The sequence below is a fragment of the Narcine bancroftii genome, chromosome 10 (genome assembly GCF_036971445.1).
Source record: "Narcine bancroftii isolate sNarBan1 chromosome 10, sNarBan1.hap1, whole genome shotgun sequence".
Taxonomy (NCBI): Eukaryota; Metazoa; Chordata; class Chondrichthyes; order Torpediniformes; family Narcinidae; genus Narcine; species Narcine bancroftii.
In genome coordinates this window covers 75,370,749-75,387,264 of record NC_091478.1, presented here as the reverse complement: position 1 = coordinate 75,387,264, position 16,516 = coordinate 75,370,749, and the positions used below count along the sequence as shown (strand labels likewise).

The following is a 16,516-nucleotide window of genomic DNA, read 5'->3' as shown; positions in this document are numbered from 1 at the left end:
TATCGATTGTGTAAATATACCCAAATGCACAGTCAGTGCAATGGGGATATTTGATTACAATAGCTGGAAGTCATAAAATTGAACCCATAATTGCTTCCACATTTTTTGTTGTGTAACAGAACATATGGATATGTTTTTGAGAGATAAAATTGGGAAATGTTTGTGAAAGTATATTACCTATAAACACTTTAAAACAGATCTTATTTGAAATACTTGAACTCAGCTAATCCTAGACATATCAGTTCCATAGCTTTGGAGAGTGCCCAAGAGACTTCACTAATGGATTGTTGTTTACAAAAAGGCAACAGATTAAAGAGCTTGTTGGAGTCGCTTCTGTCTGGAGCTGTTCTAGGAGGGACATGTGGTTTGGCAAGCAGAGAGATCAAACAGGTCTTTTCTCTGTGTGAGAGTGTGTGTGAGAGAGAGAGAGAGAGAGAGAGAGAGAGAGAGAGAGAGAGAGAGAGAGAGACACACACATACACTGATATCAACTCTACAGCGTTACAGCAAGTAACAGCAGCTGGGACTGGAACAGGACAACCTGGCAAGCTTGTGGAAATCTCCATTTGGAAGATGGGTTTGTAAGTGCTTTGTTCATCCTGGTTAAAACCCTTGTGGTTCATGCAAGAGGAGAGGATTGGTAGTCTAATGTTTCACTTGGAATAAGAAAAACAAAAAGGCACTCTGTGATTACCTGAAAGAAAGATGTTATCATCCTGAGAACACTGAGGAGGCAAGATTTCTTGGCAAAACACTGAGGTGGCTGATTTAAAAAAAGGAATTGCTTGTGGGTGTCAGCGTACAATGAATATCTCTCTGAAAACCGACAAGAACCTTTGTGAGCGGTAACCATTTACCTTTCAAGCACCAAAGTCTGGTGAACTTTATAAATCTTAAATTCTTTAAACAGTATAAGAATTTCCTACAAACAGTTAATTTGGAGGAATGAGAAGTGAGATTAGACTGTGAATCAATGAACTTTTCTGAGCTTACACACACATTTCATACATGTGTGCTTAGAATTAGAAGGGGGTTAAGTTAGGTTAAGTGAGTTAATAGTGATTAATTAAAGTTTGATTCTATTTTCATGTTTAAAGATAATTCAGTGCAACTTTTGTTTACGTAACCATTTGTCTTGGTGAATATTTATTGCTGCTGGGTTTTGGGGTCCTCTGGGCTCATAATAATGACCTGTGGCTTTTAATTTTTCTGAAGCTCTTAAACAGAGCAATCTTTCTGTTATTGTGGTGTTTGTGCCAGACTTGCTCCCAAAGAGAGCACTGTGTGTCAGTCATAGGAATGTAGAAACATGGGTGATTAGCTAATATTTATGTGGTTTTGCTCTTGATTGGAAGTGGCATTGTTTGTAATGTTGACACATTTCATGATATGTGCCTCAACATCATCGGTACCGTCACAATAATTTTTGAGTTTATTTCATTTATAATTGCTAATGGGAAGTCTACTTGTGATGATCATGGCAAGCTCAAACTATTTAAACTATTGCATTGCCAAACAGATGGTAGAAGCTGAAGGAAAGATGTCCTGATAATGTGGTTTGACTACAAGGAGGACTGAATGGAATTACATTAGCACTCTTTGCAAAGGTCGTTCGAACGCATGCACATATTTAGATCGTGTTTAGCAGTTTAGCTTTTGCACTAAAGAAAGTCATGCGTTCCGTCAATATGGTATCACTTCCAAGATTATGTTTGAAAGAACTGAGGTGAAGTTATATAGGGCTCTAAGTCTCTTGGACATGACACAATCTCAAACCATTTAAAATTAGTCTGCTCCTTTCTTTTGTGAATCATACTGGACAACTTCTGATTTTTGCACCATTTTTCATGTTCTTGCTCATTCAATCATCTTGCCCATATTCTTCAAAGCTTCTTTATACTTCCTGCCAATCATTTTGGAACTAACAGTAAACTTGGAAATATTGTACTAAATTTTGCACCTTCGGCCAAATAATTGATATAGATTATGATTAGTTCGGATCCAAGCTTCAATCCTTGCTGTATCTTATTATTCAAAGTCTTCTGGCCAACTTTGCTCTCCTTCGAGTCACCAATTTTCAATTCCTGTCAATATATGATCTCTGATTCTTTGTGCTCTCATCCTGCGAGTGATCTTCCGAGGTTGAACTCATTTATTTTGTTCTGAAAATTCCTACAAACTGCATTTACTGGTTTCTCCCTTATCCATTCTATTGGTAACATAAAAACTACAGTATTTTCCTTTCTTTATTCCATGCATATTATTCCTTTCAAAGTCTATTTATTGCATGTTCATGGTAGATACCACCACTTCAAAATTGACCGTCACATTCACAAATATTCAAAAATTACTAGGTATCCAGAATTAAAATGTGCTGAAAACTATCAACTCAAGTTCACATTTTAATATTAACATATTTAAATAATTAAATCATTACCAATATCAAATAGTTTAGGAATATGATTTCTTTCCCCCTCTTTCCCTTTTTTCCATTTAATATCATTGGTTCATATGCACCTTGTTCATTGTTACTTGATACTTGTAACTTGATATTAATTTATTATTTTTTTTTCTTTGTTTGGCTTGGCTTCGCGGACGAAGATTTATGGAGGGGGTAAAAAGTCCACGTCAGCTGCAGGCTCGTTTGTGGCTGACAAGTCCGATCCGGGACAGGCAGACACGATTGCAGCGGTTGCAGGGGAAAATTGGTTGGTTGGGGTTGGGTGTTCGGTTTTTCCTCCTTTGCCTTTTGTCAGTGAGGTGGGCTCTGCGGTCTTCTTCAAAGGAGGTTGCTGCCCGCCAAACTGTGAGGCGCCAAGATGCACGGTTTGAGGCGTTATCAGCCCACTGGCGGTGGTCAATGTGGCAGGCACCAAGAGATTTCTTTAGGCAGTCCTTGTACCTTTTCTTTTGTGCACCTCTGTCACGGTGGCCAGTGGAGAGCTCGCCATATAACACGATCTTGGGAAGGCGATGGTCCTCCATTCTGGAGACGTGACCCATCCAGCGCAGCTGGATCTTCAGCAGCGTGGACTCGATGCTGTCGACCTCTGCCATCTCGAGTACTTCGACGTTAGGGATGTAAGCGCTCCAATGGATGTTGAGGATGGAGCGGAGACAACGCTGGTGGAAGCGTTCTAGGAGCCGTAGGTACCACCACTTATTATTACTACCATATATACCTATGTATTGTGCATGTTAAACCAATAAAAAGATTGAAAAGGAATCATTATTATTCCCTCAAAATTAATTTTGTCTTTCCATTTTTACAACATTCAGTTTACCTCAATAAACACTACAGCTCATTTATGCCTTTCTTAAAATGTGAAGTAGTGGGAAGTTGAATGGGATTCAGTCGCTGAATATTGGAAGTTCCTCTGCCAAAATGAAACCTGTGGTAAACTGGCTTTTACTTTGTTGTTTTCCAAACATCATAGAGCAGGATTCAGATAAGATTACACCAGAGTTGCAAACATTGCAATCAAATACTGAGCTAGTATTTGAAAAAACTTCTCTAACAATTAAATGTCTTTACTCCCAGGGTAGTCCATAAATTACTTGGTCTCAGAAGCCAAAGTGCATGCTTATCAGGAACAAAAAACAGACACCTCAAAATATGCCAAAGAATTTCAAGTGTGGAGAGAGATATGGGACATTTAAGGAATTAGAGAAAAAAAAATAATTTTCCTTGTGGTTTTTACTTTTTGTGCAATGCATTTTTTCTGCAGATGCAGAAATCTGACCTGAAATTTGATTTTAGTATATTTGAACATTGTAATAAGCTTTATGCATTTGTGTTTTACTAATAAATTAGTTGGCACTTCAGAGTTCATGTTTAGCAAGAATTAGAAATACTTAAGATAGAGGATTTGAAAAAGGACAATCAAGTAATATTATATTAAAATGCACTGCAGGAAAAGAAAAACATCTCAAGGAAAATCACAAAAGTCAAAATGTGTTTGCTTTTACCTGAATCCAATTTAAATAATCGGTCTCTGTTCATTTCAATGGTTTCTTTATCTGTCTGATGTCTTGCGTATGAACTTGGAGACTCCAGAGTAGATTGGTAGGTTTTTGTATCAGTGTATGGTGGCCTGTGATAATCACGTGTTGAAATAGTGTTCGTTTCAATGTTTCCAGAAATATTTTTCTTTCCATAGGTATCTGAGCAATCCAAGGGGTTTCTTTCCTTCTTGCAACACTCAGAGGAATGACCATATTCCGAATTAATAGAACCTTTGTGATATTTCTCATCTTCACATGAAGCTTGTATTTTATCTGAAAATGATACTCTGTTTCCATCTTTGGATCGACTGTAGACGTTCTTCCCAAAAGAACGCAAAGAGGATTGGGCTGGGGATTGATCATTTCCAAAGTCATCTAATTATACAAAGACACAGGATTCCATATTATAATTTAGATATATAAAAATGTGAAATAAAAATATTAGTCCAAATTAAAATAAAACATTTAAATATAAAATTTTAATTAAATATTATAAACATTATTTGGAAGTTCCTAATATTTTACCACCAATTTCTATCCTCTTAAAGCTTAAATTTACTGAACCCAATGCATTCAATTATACAGTTTAAGTATATTTTTTATTTTCTTCCCAAGTCTTGTAGTCTGTTCCTCCTTACTCGTTGTTCACTTAGAAATAATTTGGTTGGCTAAAGGTAGGTAGTTCAGCATCATAACCAGGAGGAAAACAGCTGGAAAACTGAGAAGAAATATGTGAGAAGTACATTTTGTGTTGGCTTCCATTTCAGTGGTGTCAGGCAAGTCGTCATGCATTTAAAAAAATGGTTGTATGTGGCATCCTTGAAGATTATTTCTCTTTCATATCATGACTTGTCTTTCACAAAAAAGTTCATACTATTATATATGAGTCAATGCTGGCTAATTCTGAGTGGTCAGGAAAGAAATAAAGATCTTTATACATCAAATCTAGATTTGAGGTAAAAATGTTAAAAATTGGATAATATTTCTTCTTTTTGGGTAGCACGATTGGTGTTGCAGTTAGCACAACACCTGTACAGTGCCAGCGATTGGGACCAGAACAGGAATCAAATCGCGTGCTGTCTGTAAGGTGATTGTATGTTCTCTCTGTGTCTGCATGGGTTTTCTCTGGAGAGTCTGGTTTCCTCCCACCATTCAAAAAACATACCTGGGGTGTATGTTAGTGGGGTGTAAATTGGGCGGCTCAGCTTCATGGGCTGAAGTGGCGTGTTACCATGCTATACGTCAAAATTTTAACATTTAAAATTTAAATGTCATGAATTTTCATTTAGATGCAATTTCAATCAAATATGTGATTGCAATTTTATGACATGCATCATGCCATCTGTTACATGGCTCCATGCACATTAATATGCATTACCAAATTATATGGATTACAATGGAATTACATGGAATATGCAACTAAAATCTCAATCTCTCCCACTACGTTATTCTGTTTATCGATTGTGGAAATATACCCAATGCACAGTCAGTGCAATGGGAACATTAGAATAGAATAGCTGGAAGTCATAAAATTGAACCCATAATTACTTCCTCATTTTTTGTTGTGTGACAGAGTATATTGATATGTTTTTGGGAGATAAATTGGAAAAGGTTTGTTAGAGTTGGTTACCTATAAACACTTTAAAACAGATCTTATTAGAAATACTAGAACTCTGCTAATGCTAGACCTATCGGTTCCACAGATTTTTCAAAAGCTTTGGAGAGTATCCAATAGACTTCAGTAATGGATTGTTGTTTACAAAAAGGCAAGAGCTTGTTGGAGCCACTTCTGTCTGGAGCTGTTCTAGGAGGGTCATGTGGTTTGGCAAGCAGAGAGTCAAACGTGTTTTTTCTCTGTGTGAGAGTGTGAGAAAGAGAGAGAGACACACACAGATATCACTTCTACAGTGTTACAGCCAGTAATAGCAGCTGGGATTGGAACAAGACAAGCTGGCAAGCTTGTGGAAAGCCACCTTTGGAAGACGAGTTTGTAAGTGCTTTGTTTAACCTGGTCAAGACCCTTGTGGTTCATGCAAGAGGAGAGGATTGACTGTCAAATCTTTCACTTGGAATAAGGGAAACAATAAGGCACTCTGTGGTGACCTAAAAGAAAGAGGTTATCATCTGGAGAACCCTGAGGAGGCAAGTTTCTTTGGCAATACACTGTACTGGCTGATTTAAAACAGGAATCAGTTGTGGGTGTCAGCGTACAACATATCTTTCTCTGAAAACTGACAAAAACCTTCCTGAGCCGTAACCATTTACCTTTCAAGCATCAAAGCCTGGTGAACTTTATAAATGTTAAATTCTGTTTGTAAGAATTGCCTGCAACCAGTGAACTTGGAAGAATGAGAAGTGAGATTGGACTGTGAATCAAAGAACTTTTCTGAACTTACACATGCACATTACATACACATGCACTTAGAATTAGAAGGGGGTTAAGTTAGGTTAGTTAAGTCAATAGTGATAAGTTAACATGTGATTCTGTTTTCAAGTTTAAATTAAAAGCAACTTTTGTGTATGTAACCATTTGTCTTGGTAAATAACTATTGCTGCTGGGTTTTGAGGTCCTCTGGGCTCGTAACAATGTCCTATGGCTTTTATTTTTTTCTGAAGCTCTTAAACAGAGCAATCATTCTGTTATTGTGCTGTTTGTACCAGATTTCCACTGTGTGTCAGTCATGGGAATGCAGAAACATGGGTGATTAGCTAATATTTATGTGGTTTTGCTCTTGATTGGAAGTGGCATTGTTTGGAATGTTGACACATTTCATGACATGTGCATCAAAAACATAGGTACCGTCACAATAGTTTTTGAGTTTATTTCATTTGTAATTGCTCATGGGAAGTCTACTTGTGATGATCATGGGAAGCTCAAACTAATTAAACTACTGCAGTGCCAAACAGCTGGCAAAAGCCGAAGGAAAGACGTCCTGATAATGTGGTTTGAGTACAAGGAGGACTGAATGGAATTACATTAGCACTCTTTGCAAAGGTTGTTCAAACTCATGCACATATTTAGATCGTGTTTAGCAGTTTAGCTTTTGCACTAAAGAAAGTCATGCGTTCCGTCAATAGGGTATCACTTCCACGATATGTTTGAAAGAACTGAGGTGAACTTATATAGGGCTCTAGGTCCTTTTGAACGTGACTGTTGGGCACTATCAATGCCCCAATAATCGCATTGACAAAGACTTGAGGGGAACGATAGGCTTTATTGCACAAAGGACTTTAGCTGGCCCAGATCCAAACTAGGGAAGTGCAGGGAAGGGAAACTCCCAGGGGAGGAGTGCAGGTAAGAGTGTCATCAGGGTGTAGTCCAGCCCGAGCCAATTAGCATATGCAATCCATACCATTAGATTCATCCCTTCTTTTTAAACAGAAATCCTCCCCCCCCCCTTTTTTTGCACAATAAGAGGGGAAGAGAGAGAGAGAGAAAAAAATTTCCGAGGTTTAACTGCACCGGCGATTTCCTCCTTCTGCGGGACCATCGGAGGTCAGGCGTGTCTGAGCTTTGCTGTTTCGGAGGGGAAGCAGCCTTGGGGGGGGGGCAGGGGAGGGAGCAGTCTGGGTCGGGATGATGTTTGGGGACTCCCGGGAGGAAAGGGGATTTGATGCCTCCTGGAGGACCGACGCCTGGGGAGGAGAGCCATGTGGCTCAGACTCCAGTATTGGGGTGGTCTTCTCCATGGGGTGGGTTGTGGCAGGCAGTGCTGCATCGGGATCCCTGGCCCTCGTCAGGTCTCGGATAGGCACAGTGTCCTCGTGGCCATCGGGGAACCTCACAAACGCGTATTGTGGTTTGGCGAGTATGAGGTGTACCGCTTCCACCAGTTTATCCATCTTATGGCCCGTCACATGTCTCCGTAGCAGGACTGGCCCCAGGGTTGCCAACCAAGGAGGAATGGAGGCACCATTCGCCAATCTCCTAGGGAAAGCAAACAAACATTCATGCGGGGTGGTGTTAGTCGGGGTACACAGGAGTGATCGGAGCTTCGGGCAAAACGTCCTGCCACAGGACACTGGCAAGTTTTTGGACCTCAGGGCCAGAAGCACCGCCTTCCAGATGGTGGCGTTCTCCCTTTCCACCTGGCCGTTACCCCTGGGGTTATAGCTGGTGGTCCTTCAGGTGGCTATGCCTCTGGCCAGGAAATACTGTTGAAGTTCCTCACTCGTGAACGAGGTCTCCCAATCACTGTGGATGTACTCAGGGTACCCAACAGGGTGAAGGAACTGCACAGCACCTTCATTACCATTGCCGAGGTCATATTCGGGCAGGGAATAGCAAAGGGGCACCTGGAAAACACGTCCACCACCGTCAGGAAGTAGACATTCCTATTTGTAGTGGGTAGGGGGCCCTTGAAATCAACAATGAGCCGTTCAAAGGGGCGTGTGGCCTTGATGAAGTGTGCCTTCTCAGGCCGGTAGAACTGCGACTTACATTCAGCGCAGATCTGGCAGTGTCTGGTCGCGGACTGGATGACCTCAATGGAGTACGGGAGGTTCTGAGTCTTGATGAAGTGGTACAACCTCGTGACTCCGGGGTGGCACAAACTTTCGTGGAGGGTCTGGAGATGGTCAAGATGGGTGTTGGCACATGTCACCCTGGATAGGGCATCTGGGCTATCATTGAGTTTACCTAGTTGGTATAAGATGTCATAATTATAGGTGGAGAGCTCGATACTCCACCTAAGAATCTTGTCTTTCTTTATTTTACCTCGCTGTTTAGTATTAAACATGAAGGCCATGGACCTCTGGTCTGTTATCAAGGTAAAATGTTTACTGGCTAGGTAATGTCACCAGTGGCGCACCACCTCAACGATCGCTTGGGCCTCCTTCTCAACTGAGGAGTGATGAACTTCAGGACCGTTCAAGGTGCGGGAGAAAAAAGCTAATGGCCTGGTTGCCTGATTAAGAGTGGTGGCCAGTGAGAAATTGGAAGCATTGCTCTCCACCTGAAACGGGATGGACTTGTCCACAGCATGCATTATGGCCTTTGCGATGTCTCCTCAGATCTGGAAGAATGCAGCTTGGGCTTCCACCGATAACGGGAAAGTTGTGAACTTCATCAGGCTTTATCGACGTATTGTGCATAATAGGAAAACAGCCCCAGGCACCTTTTCAGTGCCTTTAGGGTCTTTGGGACTGGGAGCTCCATAAGGGGTCGCCTGTAGTCGGGGTCCGTAGCTATGACACTATGTGCCACGACACAACCGAGAGGGGCCAGACAGACTGTGTTGAACACACATTTGTCCTTATTGTATGTCAAGTTGAGAGACTTGGCCATATGCAAGAACTTAACGAGATTTGCGTCATGGTCCCATTGGTTGTGGCCGCAGATGGTGACATTGTCGAGATATGGAAACGTCGCCTTCAGCTTGTGCTCCTCCACCATCCGATCCATGACCCTCTGAAAAGGAGGGACACCGTTAGCAACACTGAAAGGCACCCGCAGGAAGTGAAAAAGTCTGCCATCGGCCTCAAAACCTGTGTAGAGCCGGTTGCTCGGGCGAAGTGGGAATTGATGATAAGCTGATTTGAGGTCAATGGTCGAGAAGACTCTGTATTGTGCGACCTTATTGACTAAGTCGGCTATCTGGGTTAGAGGCTACAAATCCAACTGGGTGATGCAGTTAATGGTTTGACCGTGGTTGATTACCATCTGGGGCTTGCCTGCCCCTCTGAACACGAGGACCTGCACCCTCCAGGGGCTGGAACTAGGGGCTATGATCCCCTCCGCCAAGAGTCACTGAACCTCGGGCCTATATGAATGCCATATCTTCAGTGCTATAGCGCCTACTCATGGTGGCGATTGGCTTAGAGTCTGGGTTGAGGTTTGCAAATAGTGACGGAGGGGCCACCCGCAGGGTGGTTAGGCTACAGGACGGTGCCAAAGGCAGGGTGCTCAATTGGGGGGGGTGGGGGGTCCATAAGCTGTGGATTATATATGGTGAGTAGTTTGGGCCCAAACGCCATCGTCACACTCCTGAACTGACTCTGGAAGTCGAGGCCCAGGAGGATCGGCACACAGACCTGGGGCATGACCAACAATAAGAAGTCTTTGTAACACTCCTCCCCCCCCCAACGTCAGTGACACCAGACAGTACCCCCGGATACAAGTCCACTGGTCTTTCGCCGCCATCGACACAGACCCGGTCATCGGCCAAATGGGGTGGCCACTTCGGGGTGGATAAAACTTTCAGTACTGCCACTGTCGAAGAGGCAGTTCGATTTGTGCCCATTCACCTCGATCTGCATCATGGAGTTCATGATCAGGTGAGGGCTGGCTTGGTCCAAGGTGATCGATGCCAGGATAGGTGTGTCATCTTCATCGTCAGTAGGGAGGCCCAATGCACAAGATGGCGGCCTCCATGTTGACCACGCTGCCAATGCCGGTGAAGAAGGCAGAAGTGACGTCGTCAGGGGCGGAAATGATGTTGCTGATGAGGGTTGCTGCTGCGCAGAGGACAGCAGCGAGAGCAGATAAAATGGCACTCGCCTTACCGCACACGCAGCCGGCACCGGAAGCTCCTCGGCCATACACGCCATGCTCCTCTGAGATAGCGCTCTGGACCTTCAGACACGTTGGTAGTGGCCCTTTTTCCCTCGGCCCAATTAGGTCGCTCCTTTCATGGGGCAAAGATGTCGCGGATGTCTTGCCTGCCCACAGAAGATGCACCTCAACAATTCTGATGCTACTGCAGTCGCAGTAGGGTTGGCTGTCCCTGATGCCAACTCCCAGAATGGTGGCCCTCGTGGTGGCATGTACTGGGTAGGCCCGCTTCTGCCCACGATCAACTTTGCATGCCGTTGGGCTGAGTCTAAAGTTCTGGCCAGTTGAATCGCCCGTTTCAACGGGAGTTGATCCTCCTCGAGAAGATGTTGTCGGATATAATCCAACCTCAACTCTGACACACAAGCATCCTGGACCAGGTCTTCCACCCACTGGGCCCCTGACACCAAAACCGTGGGGTTCCCCAATGTGATCAGGGCCTGGACTAACTCTTTCACCGACTCACCAGGCTGCTGCTTTCTGGATGCCAGGAGGTAACGGGAGTAGACTTTGTTGTTCAGATATCATCTCTGAGTAGGTCGTGCAGCTTCTGATGGCCTGGAAAGCCCTCTGGCCAACTCTCGCCTGTAGGACCTTTAGCCTCTTTTCGTCCGAATCGACCACTCCAGCAGCGGCCTCCAGGAAGTTGTTAAAGCAGTTGACCCACTGTTCGAAGAGCTCCGATGCACCTGGGACTTGGGGATCCACTTCTAGCCACTCGAGGCACAGCAAATTCTCCATTACGGAGAATTTTTGTGCAATAAATTGTTGGGCACTATTAATGCCCCAATAATCGCAATGACAAAGACTTGAGGGAAACAATAGGCTTTATTGAACAACAGATTTGAGCTGGCCTGGATCCAAACTAGGGAAGTGCAGGGACGGGAAAAGTGGCCTGACCTTTATGGCCTGGGTCCCAGGGGAGGAGTTCAGGAAAGAGTGTCATCAGGGGGCAGGCCATCCCGAGCCAATTAGCATATACAATCCATACCATTACAAGGACACAATCTCAAACCATTTAAAATTAGCCTACTCTTTTCTTTTGTGAATCATACTGGACAACTTCTGATTTTTGCACCATTTTCCATGTTCTTGCTCACTCAATCAGATTCCTATATCCCTTGAAGCTTCTTTATACCTCCTGCCAATTAGTTTAGAACTAACAGTAAACTTCAAAATATTGTATTACATTTGTCTCCCTTAACCAAATCATTGATATAGATTATGATTAGTTCAGACCCAAGCTCCAATCCTTGCTGTATCTTATTAGTCAAAGCCTTCTGGCCAACTTTGCTCTCCTTCGAGTCGCCAATTTTCAATTCCTGTCAATATATGATCTCTGATTTTTTGTGCTCTCATCCTGCGAGTGATTTTCCGAGGTGGGACTTTATTTATGGAATTTTGAAAATTCCTACAAACTGCATTTACTAGTTTCCCCTTATCCATTTCTTTTGGTAACATAAACACTACAGTATTTGCCTTTCATTATACCATGCATATTATTCCTTTCAAAGTCTATTTATTGCATGTTCATGGTAGATTCCACCACTTCAAAAGTGACTGTGACATTCACAAATATTCACAAATTACTAGGTATCCAGAATTAAAATGCGCTGAAAACTATCAACTCAAGTTCACATTTTAAAATTAACAAATTTAAATAATTAAATCATTACTAACAACAAATAATTAAAAGAAAATATATTTGAAAATATATTTCCCCTTTTTCCTTGCAGTCCAGGAATCGTATTTTGGGGCCCTGCACCAGGTTACCATTGGCAGAGATCTGTAGACAGAAGGCACAGAATTTCTAGCAAGTTCATGCTTCCCTCTGGAATGGAAATCTATCAACATATTTTGGACATCAATGTTTGCTTGCCAGCACTTCCAGTGGGAAATGGCAGCTCTTCTGCAAGGAATTGCACACACTTCTGGCCCAGTAAATCGAAACTAGTGAATTAATTAAACCGCAAGAATTGAGGCAGGCATGTTTGATGGCCAAATATGAATCTCAGTATCTCTTACCAGGCTCAATATCTGATGCAGCATCTGACTTGGACCTCTCATGATCACTGAAATAAATAGACAGGAATAGTGGCAAAGTTAAATCAGCTTCATTATGATCTCCATTGAACTTCCCAGCAGATTAGGGTGCATTTAGAGAAGGATGCCAGCTTGACACACTTCCTACAGATTCTGCCCAACACTACTGAGTAATTCCCACATTATCTGTTTTTATTTAGAACTTTCAAAATCAACCTCAAGGCATTTAAGAGTGTTTGATTAAGTTATCATCAAACAATTATCAATGGATAAAAAGGTAGCCTATATGATAAATAATTGTTTTTTTTAAAGCCACAAATGCTAAGGAAATCCTTGATTTATCCAGGTACACTCTTAGATACATGTGCATGGACATACGGAACAGATTTTTTTCCTGACCTTTCTTCTTTTCTGTATTTTTCAGATGCCCTATTTTGATTTTGGAAATATATTTCAGCACTCTCCCATTCAATATCGCAGATTTGTTTGTCATCTGTGGGTGACAAGTAATATTTGAATGTATTGCAATTAATAAAAATACAAAACTACATCATTATTGGAAAGGAATGTCTGTTAATGAGCTCATCAGATAAAACACTCTGAAGAACAAGCAGTGGAGCAACTGATTATTCATAGGTAAACCATATTAACAATGAGTTCATCGTCACTTTTCAAGTTATGCATGACTTTGCAATATGCAGGGGCTGCTTCAGTTATGAATGAGCAGGACATTTTAGCAGTTATTTAACTATCATCTTAAACAAATACATTTATCTGCCTTGGTTTATCATCATACAGCAGAAAAATAACATAAATAAATAGACAAAATTTCTTTGTCAGATAACTTTACACCAGCATGCTTACATTGGAATAAAAAATTAAATCATCTCATGGGCCATTAACTGACTCGAAAAGGATATTTCACATCTGGAGTGCTCAAGCTGATCTAACAATACATTGAACAGATTTACATGGATTTAAACTTCTTAGTCCTCTCCTATACAAACCCATTCTCTAATACCTTTTGTTTATACGTATAAAATACTTAATATTTCCAGTGTGATTTGGAGGGAGATTCAGAATTTTTTTTAAGAAACAATTATTAAACCTGTACATATTATGCACAGGTTTTTTGTCATCTTGCATGCCCCAGGGGATTCAAACTTGGATGGCTGTATAAACAACCCCATAATGATTCTCCACATCTGCATCTACACTCTATTGAATCCCACTGAGTCCTCCTTCTTCCCCCAGATTCTATGGAAGTCACAGTTATGGTTACCATATTCCTCCATATAAATAATCTCCTTTAAAAAAAAATTGCAGTGAAATTCATCTGATTTGGTCCACTTGGACCTATCACAGTACCAGTCTAGCAGATTTTATGAACTATCTGATGTTATTGATATTAATTTCCCAAACATATTTCAAAATTCATTTTGTTTTTAAAGATGTTCAACAATATTATGATAAATTTCCATGAGCAAGGAGAAGAATTAGGCCATTCAGCCCATTGAATCAGCTCTGCCATTCAAATCAAAGCTGATCTATTTATCAACCTCATTTTCCTGCTTTCTCCCTATATCCTTTGACTTACTAAACAAGAACCTGTCAACCTTTTGCTTTAAATACACCCAATGAGTTGGCCTCCATAACACGTGCCATGCATGCCCAGCCCTCATCTCTGTTCTAAGGGGCGTCCTTTTATTCTGAGGCTGAGCCCCCTGATCCTAGACTCTCCCACTACTGGAAACATCTTCTCCATCTCCACTCTATCTTGCCCTTTCAACATTCATTATGTTTCAATGAGATCCCATTCCCACCTTCCTAATCCTTCTAAAGTCCAGTGGGTGCAGGCCCAGAATCACCCAACACTCCTCATACCTCAGTCCTCTCATCCCTCGGATAATTCTCGCAAACCTCCTCCGGACCCTCTCCAACACCATTCTTTAGATATGGGCCTCAAAATTGCTCTCAATACTCCAAATATGGTCTGACCAAAGCCTTAAAGTCTCAGTCTTACGTCTGTCTCAGTATTACTTCTTTGCCTTTAGATTCTAGTCCTCTTGAAGTGAATGCTAACATTGCATTTGCCTTCCTCACCACTGGCTCAACCTGCAAGTTAACCTTTGGGAAATGTTATACTCCCAAGTCACTTTTTACCCCCACTTTCTGATCCTTTCCCCATTTAGAAAATACTCAATGCCTTTATTCTTTCTATCAAAGTTCATGACCCTACACTTCCCTCTGCTGTATTCCATCGGCCACTTCTTTTCTCATTCTCTCAATCTGTCCCAGTCTCTTTGCAGACTCCCTGCTTTCTCAACCCTACCGGTTCCTCCATCCTTCTTCATACCAGCCGCAAAAATGGTCACAAATCCATCAATTCGGTCATCAATATCATTTACATACAGTGAAAAGTAGTGCACCCAACACTGACCCCTGATGAACACCACTGGTCAGCAGCAGCCAACCAGAAAAGGCCCCTTCATTCCCACACTTCACCTTCTGCCAGTCAATTAACCTTCTATCCATGCTGGTCTCTTCCCCAAAATATAATGGGCACCTATCATGTTTATTTAGAAGCCTCATGTGCAGCACCTTGTCAAACACCTTCTGAAAATCCAAGTAAACAACAGCCACTGAATCTCCTTTGTCCTATTTGTTACTTCAGCAAAGATCTCCCCTGAAGGAAACTGTGTTGACCTTGGTCTATTTTATCATGTGCTTTCAAGTACCTCTAAACCTCAACTTTAATAATGAACTCCAGCATCTCGCTAACCTCTGAAGTAAGGCTAACTGGCCCATGATTTCCGGTCTTTTGCTTTTCCCCTTCTTAAAGGGTGGAGTGACATATGCAACGTTCCAGTCCTCTGCAACCATTCCTGACCCGCGATTCTTCACAGGTCGCTGCTAATGTGTTCACAATCTCTTCAGGATGTTGGGGTGTGACCAGGTGATCTCTCCACCTTCAGCCCCTTCACCTTCCCCAGTACTTTTCCCTCAGTAATAGCAATTACACACATTTCTGTCCCTGACAATGACATTTCAAGTATGACCATTTAGTTCATCTGCCATTTCTTTATTCCCCATTACCACTTTTCTAGCCTCATTTCTCACCATCCAATGTCCTCTCTTTTACTCTTTATATTTCTGGAAAAAGACCTGCAGTATCCCCTTTTATGACATTAGCTAGGTTACCTTCATGTTTCAGGTTTTCCCCCTTTGATTTTTTGTGAACCTGGCAACTTTAAAGGGAGTTGTGGAAACACTAAATGGAATGGAAGCACAGGGGACTGGGGCCCTGGTGAGCCCAAAGAGACCTCAGCAAACATTAACTGGTGAGCCAGATATCAAACCATCAGGAGTTTTGATGAAAAGCACAAAAACTGCAGTTGTTAGAATCGAGCAACCAAAGAATTGTTGGAGGAACTCAGCAGATCTGATAGTATCCATGGGTAGAAATGGTCAGTCTGACCAAGTGGGCTCTTCCAAATCTTTGCTTTCTCAGGATTCCTGACATTGGATCTCTGTTTGGCAGAGTTTTACTGGAATGAACTTAATTCTGCATCAATCTACGCAAGGGCAAACTCAAATACAGACATGCTCAGTATATCACAGGTTAGTCTTATATTGAATAAATGGGGAAAAAACCTCAAGCTTACCCAATTTCTTCAAGTTTGGCAATAGGTGTATTACATGTAATCTATAGTTCGCTTGGTCGAAGTTTATTGGATTTAACCTTAAATCAAGCTCTTGTAAGTTGATTAGGTGGCGCAAAGGGGCAATGTCTTTTACAGTCTGCACATTGTTAAAGTACAAGTTCAGTTTTTCTAATGAATGCAAAGACTCCAAGCCCTACAAAAAGATAAACGTGTAAGTTGCCACTCATAAAGAACATGAATATTTTCAATC

At 41.9% G+C, this 16,516-nt stretch overlaps 1 protein-coding gene across 7 annotated transcripts in view; it reads right to left on the bottom strand.

Moving 5' to 3' along the window:
- Positions 1 to 16,516, bottom strand: part of LOC138744765 (uncharacterized) — an 88,787-nt gene that overhangs the window by 55,618 nt on the left and 16,653 nt on the right. For 5 of the 7 annotated variants that reach the window (XM_069901397.1, XM_069901398.1, XM_069901400.1 and 2 more), the window contains exons 3-6: positions 16,267 to 16,459; positions 13,001 to 13,094; positions 12,584 to 12,630; positions 3,970 to 4,380 (exon numbers count right to left, since the gene is read on the bottom strand). In XM_069901397.1, coding sequence (XP_069757498.1) covers positions 3,970 to 4,380; positions 12,584 to 12,630; positions 13,001 to 13,094; positions 16,267 to 16,459 — 745 coding nt within the window. The remainder of the gene's footprint in view (positions 1 to 3,969; positions 4,381 to 12,583; positions 12,631 to 13,000; positions 13,095 to 16,266; positions 16,460 to 16,516) is intronic. The other 2 variants (XM_069901399.1, XM_069901402.1) reach the window with 2 other exon arrangements.